This window comes from Lupinus angustifolius, unplaced genomic scaffold, assembly GCF_001865875.1.
Source record: "Lupinus angustifolius cultivar Tanjil unplaced genomic scaffold, LupAngTanjil_v1.0 Scaffold_147_79, whole genome shotgun sequence".
NCBI classification, from domain to species: Eukaryota; Viridiplantae; Streptophyta; class Magnoliopsida; order Fabales; family Fabaceae; genus Lupinus; species Lupinus angustifolius.
The window spans coordinates 15,366-20,883 of record NW_017725835.1 but is presented as its reverse complement, the minus strand read 5'-3'; the positions used below and the strand labels follow the sequence as shown (position 1 = coordinate 20,883).

General features: G+C 34.8%; 1 protein-coding gene across 1 annotated transcript; it reads left to right on the top strand.

The window, feature by feature from the left end:
- The first annotated feature begins 386 nt into the window (after positions 1–386).
- On the top strand, positions 387–3,996 carry LOC109340206 (ultraviolet-B receptor UVR8). The gene is made up of 8 exons (XM_019577815.1): positions 387–659; positions 1,186–1,341; positions 1,870–2,028; positions 2,157–2,324; positions 2,668–2,799; positions 2,893–2,979; positions 3,296–3,394; positions 3,471–3,996. Exons 1-8 carry the CDS (start codon positions 461–463, stop codon positions 3,641–3,643), a joined length of 1,173 nt encoding a protein of 390 aa, XP_019433360.1. The 5' UTR covers positions 387–460; the 3' UTR covers positions 3,644–3,996.
- Positions 3,997–5,518: the final 1,522 nt, after the last annotated feature.

The following is a 5,518-nucleotide window of genomic DNA, read 5'->3' as shown; positions in this document are numbered from 1 at the left end:
TTTTATTCTTAATGTAATTCCTTATTAAAAAAAGAAAAAAAATGTATATATTGATAGTGTAAGAGTTTTTATACTACTATTGTATATCTACTTTCATTTTCAATCATATTTGACTTTTTAGAAAAAATAATCTAAATGAATAATGAATTATGTATTGACTATGTATATATCTTTACATTGTCGGTGTTGGTGGATGTAAATTTAAAGCTCATTAAGAAAATCTCCAAATTGGAAGTGCAATATTAAAAGTTTTTTTTTGTTGGTGACTTATTATTTTGTTATTGATGATTACAAAAGTTATTATTATTATTTATCATTGGAGATAATAAATGAGTTAGTCAATGGATTTTGTACAAAGATTAACCTTATTTTTTTTAATTAAACTTATTAACATAGAGCTTCTTGTATCATCAAGTATGGTGGAAAAACAGTGAAAGAGAAAAGCATAGGTGAAGGATTGATGGAAGAAGAGAAAAAAGCAGAGAAGAGAGATAATAAGAATGATCAAAGAATATGGAGTTGGGGTGCTGGAACTGAAGGACAGTTAGGAACAAACAAGCTTCAAGATGAACACCTCCCTCAACTCATTCACCAACCCTCTCTCTCTTCCGTCTCTGACCTTGCCTGCGGCGGCGCTCACGTCATCGCCTTAACCTCCGGTAACTGCATCTTCTCGCACTATACTTTCACTCTTATTAAATAATCATTGTGTCTGTTTGCGAGTTCGTTTTTGAAGAAGAATGATTGAGAAGAGAAGAGGCACCAGAGTCGTAATTCATGGCTCTGGATTCTTTCTCTTTACTCAATTATACTCTAAAAACACCTCAGGAGTCTGTTTGCGAGTTGTTTCTTCATAGAAGGAATGAGAGTGGTATTTCAGGGCTTTGAAGTCTTTCCCTTTCCTCCGTTACACTATAAGAAATAAAAGTAACATGGTATGTTTGAGAGTTGGTTCTCGAAGAAAAATGAATGAGAATGGAACAAGAATTGTATTCCATGGCTCTCAAGTTTTTTTCCTTCCTCCATCACACTCTAACATAATGGGATTATTTGCGAGTTGATTTTGGAGAAAAATATATTTTATTTCTTTGAAGTCTTTCATTTTCCTCTTTTACCCTCGAAAGACCAATTGGCAAATGAACCTGTTTTTTCCTTATAAAAGATAATAATTTATAGTAATTGCAGGTGGTAAGGTAATGTCATGGGGCAGGGGCAATTCTGGCCAACTCGGACATGGAGAGGTTGTTAGTAATTCATTGTATCCTAAGATTGTAACATCCTTGAATGCCTACTTCATAACCCATGTCTCTGCTGGTTGGAGCCACTCAGCTTTTGTTTCAGGTTTTACACTTTGCTCTTATTCCTCCTTGTTTGTTGAAACTCTCTTTTTATGGGCACAATAAATAAATTGGTAGTAATTAGTATGAAGTAGATGGGAAAAAAAGGTGTTTACAAAAATGGATGATCTCACATTAGTTTCATTATACCCTTTATTTACATTGCTCCAAATAATGAGAGTGGTGGTAAAAGGAAAATGTTTATCTTACACCCCAAGATGGGATATAAGATGGGGTGGGGTACAAAGAGAGATAGGAAGAGATGAGAGAAAGTGATAGATGTGATTAGTGTTGTGATACGAAAGGAGGAAAGACTGAAAAAGATAGGAAGTAATTTGAGGTGTGAATGGTAAGAGAAAAGAATGTAGAAATATAGGGGCTGGGTACCTTTGGCTGGCAGAAGTATTTGCCTTGTGTGAATGCCATGTGAAAAGGGGTGTAGCTCACAAATAGTGTGAGATGATAATTATTAGAAGATGTGCAACATGAATTTCAACTGCGGCCTTTTTAATTTGTTCCAATTGATTTCCAGATAGTGGATGCTTGTTCACTTGTGGAGACGGCTCTTTTGGTCAGCTTGGGCATGGGGATTACACCTCACACTGCACCCCTTTGAAAGTATCATTCTTTGCTAATCAGCATGTTGCACAGGTAGCTTGCGGCATGCGCCATTCTCTTGTCTTGTTAAAAGGTATTGTGTTGGTTAAAGTAGTTGTTGCCTAGACTACTTGAGTTTCTGTTTTAGTATGAACATGTGTTAATCTTTCACTTTCAACTTACATTTTTCTCTTTCAATCATCAAAATTCATTGGGATGAAGATGGTTCACAAAATCAAGTTTATGGATTTGGCTCTGGGAAGCGTGGTCAACTAGGTGTCTCCAAAGATAAGATCAAATCTATTAATCTTCCTCAAGTTATTAGTGCCTTTGAAGATGCTGAAATTGTTCAAATTGCTGCAAATGGAGATCATAGTGCTTCTTTGTCCGGTAAATTCACCAATTGCATGATATGTTTAATCTATATGTTTCTGGACAGTGAATTGAGTAAACTAGGCATCGTCACATTCATATAAAAGAATCTGACTTTTAAATTGCAGTTAGTAGCTGCAATTGAGGCTATAATATTGTGGTTTTGGTTGTCTCCGCAACCGCAATTATCTACACTTGCAGTATCCAAAATGACCACATTTTCCTGCAATTGCTTTATCTACAAATTAACCGCAACTGCAACCGCAATTTAAAACTTCAAGAATAATGGTTGCCAGAAAGTGACATCATAATCTTCAGTAAATAGTTCTATTATCTTCTCTTTGTACTTTTGTTGCATCAGTTGATGGGCATCTTTACACCTGGGGAAGAGGCTTCAAGGGATTTGAAGATGTTCACTCTCCTCAATGCCTGAACTCTTCTTTGAATTTTAGCAAAGCCACTTTGGGGTGGAACCATGCTTTAGCTTTGACTGGTATTTATTGGCATGTATCCAAAAAAAAATTCCTTCTGGCTGTTGCTTCACTATTTAAGGAGTATGCATTTTTGTTCTTAAATTTTTGTACAGGTGAGGGAGAGGTTTATATGCTTGGTGGCAACCACCTTGGAGTGCTTAGTGATCATCAGAGTATTAACCGACCAAAGCAAATACCTGGTAACAATTTGAGTACCTCCGACATTTGAAGACAATAACTTTTACGTTCTTGTTTATTTTGGATTTGTGCAAATGAAATCTTTTAAACTTGGTTTATCTTTAGGGAAATACTATATGGACAAATAGATAATTGTTATGGAGCTCAAGGGAGGCAACTGATGTATAGAGAGCTAATAGATTGCATGTAAATTTGAGAAAAGAAAGAAACAAATGGGACTGCATAAATTCAGAAGTAAATTTAGTGGTGCACACAAGATGAGTTTAATATTGTGTAGATATCATTACCCTTAACTTGGTTATGTTTTGTCATTTGTAGTAGATTTCAGAGAAGCCAATTTGGAGAAAGTCCCTGGCCTTGATGGGATAAAGATTGCTGATATTGCTACAGGATCTGAGCACTCCATCATTGTCACAGGCAAGATGTAACTCTCTTGATATTCTTAAGCAAATTCACAATTACAGAACCATACTCACTTCTTATTTTGATTTAGATAATGGAGAAATAAAGACATGGGGTTGGGGTGAGCATGGTCAACTTGGCTTGGGGGATACTTGTGATCAAATCAGTCCCATTACAGTAAATTGTGGTCAAGATCTGAATGAAGCTACATCAATTAGAGTATACTGTGGGAGTGGCTTCACGTTTGCTTTAACCATGGCCTAGATTCTTCTCAAACTTAATATGATACACTGATTTAACATGCATGTCGACAGAAGTTTTGGTGATTGGCTCGATTCTAGTACAGAACTTTCAGTGGCAGTATATAGCATGACACATTTCAAGAAAGTCTTCTGCTTCTCAAGTACTATTGTCGATTCAGGCTGCTAGGAAGAAGGAACGTCAATTTAGAAAAATGGAGAAAATCAATTGAAGTCTTGCTAAGTTATGATCCTCTGGGAGATATGGGTGGAGGTGAACAATGTTCATGAGTATCCTTTAAAGACATGTTCCCAAATTCTGGTTTGAGCTAGAAAATTTGTGTGCATCTGTGCGAGAAAGAAAAAGAACCAAAAACCGCTCCTGTCATAATTTCCGGTTTCTAATTATAATTGATTCAGTTTGACTGGGACTTTTGAACCCGAATAGCTCTGAATGGAAAATTGAAAGTTGAAACATACAAAGGAAATTTGCATCTTTTGGTGTATATCATTTGACATGGTATTTACAACATGAAACTGATACAGCTCTGACTCCATATGCAGGATACAGGATTTTATGTCAATGTGATTTGCATTTCTATCAAGAGAACCTAATCATGTTTCTTGTTTATAGTCTTTGGAAAACTCTCTTATATTGAGGAAATCTGGTTGTTCTCAAGCATCCCTGACACCTCCTTTCTGGGTTTCAATGGGAGCAATTTCAACTTCTGTATGATATGATTACAAAGATATCTGCTGATACTGACAGCAATGTTAAGAAAGACAACCTGAAAATGTAACATAATTATCTTGAAAATCTGCATTTGAAAAACCAGTCCTCTGAAGTATCCAAGTTCTCCACCTCTATGGCTTAAGTGGGTTTCTTAAATCATCATTATCTAATTCAGATGTGTTGATCAAGTTTTATCTAAGAGTCACTTAGGCAAATACTTGTTAGGTTCAATGTATTGTTTCACTACAACAAAGGAAAAGATGGAGGATGGGGTAAAGATAACAACTACAATGAACATGTGAAAATATATAAATTATGACATTGAAGTTATATAACATAGATAGGATTAAGCAATATCATCCAGTATCTTAAATGATAAGATATTCAATATTCCTGAAGGCAAATACCATGGTGGGAAACGAACCAGAGTACAGGATATCCTAATAATGATAGATAAGTAACAAAGTTCTCTGTTGTCTAATAACTCTATATGATGTGCTTGTGTGGTAAGTTAAGTCTGTTTCAAGAATCCTCTCCAGTGGTCATGAAATACACAAGGTGTCAGACACCATTTATTTTTGCATGTAGGGCTATCTCGATCATAGGGTAATGAAACTAAATGCTTGTTAGACTATCTCACCTAAGCAATATCTAAGACTTCTTGAAAAATCATTATCATTATAGTTTTCATCCACATCTGCAATAATATTTCTATCATCGTGTCTTTTATTTTCCCTGATTCCAACTAAAAATACAGTAATGCATGAACTAATCGAAGTTAGCTCATTAACTCGTTTAGTCAATATCTATTTATTTTTCTTTCCAAAAATATTACTTTTAAGTCATTCATCTTTGTTCCAAAGCACTTTGACCATGTTAAGTCCAAGGAATGACTCAAGACAATAATTTAATGATCCAATGTCAATGGAAAAAGCAATAAACCACATTACACTTTCAAGTATATGAATAGTTAAAGACTCTTAACAAATTTCATATTTCTAAAAATATTAATTAAGTTAGTAATTTAATCTCAATATATTTTGATTATGTCATGTCGAGCTTAAACACTAATTAGTAATCTAAAATCAAGTAACAAAGCACTAAATCTCACTATACTTTTCAAGTGGGACAATAGTCTTAGGCTCTCAAATAACTCAAACGTATCAA

Bases quoted from the DNA above. Each gene is read 5' to 3' on its own strand.
- LOC109340206 (XM_019577815.1), top strand. From the start codon at position 461: ATGGAAGAAGAGAAAAAAGCAGAGAAGAGAGATAATAAGAATGATCAA. The intron at 2,029-2,156 runs GTATTGTGTTGG...ATTGGGATGAAG, and splicing joins TTCTCTTGTCTTGTTAAAAG to ATGGTTCACAAAATCAAGTT. The intron at 2,800-2,892 runs GTATTTATTGGC...ATTTTTGTACAG, and splicing joins CCATGCTTTAGCTTTGACTG to GTGAGGGAGAGGTTTATATG.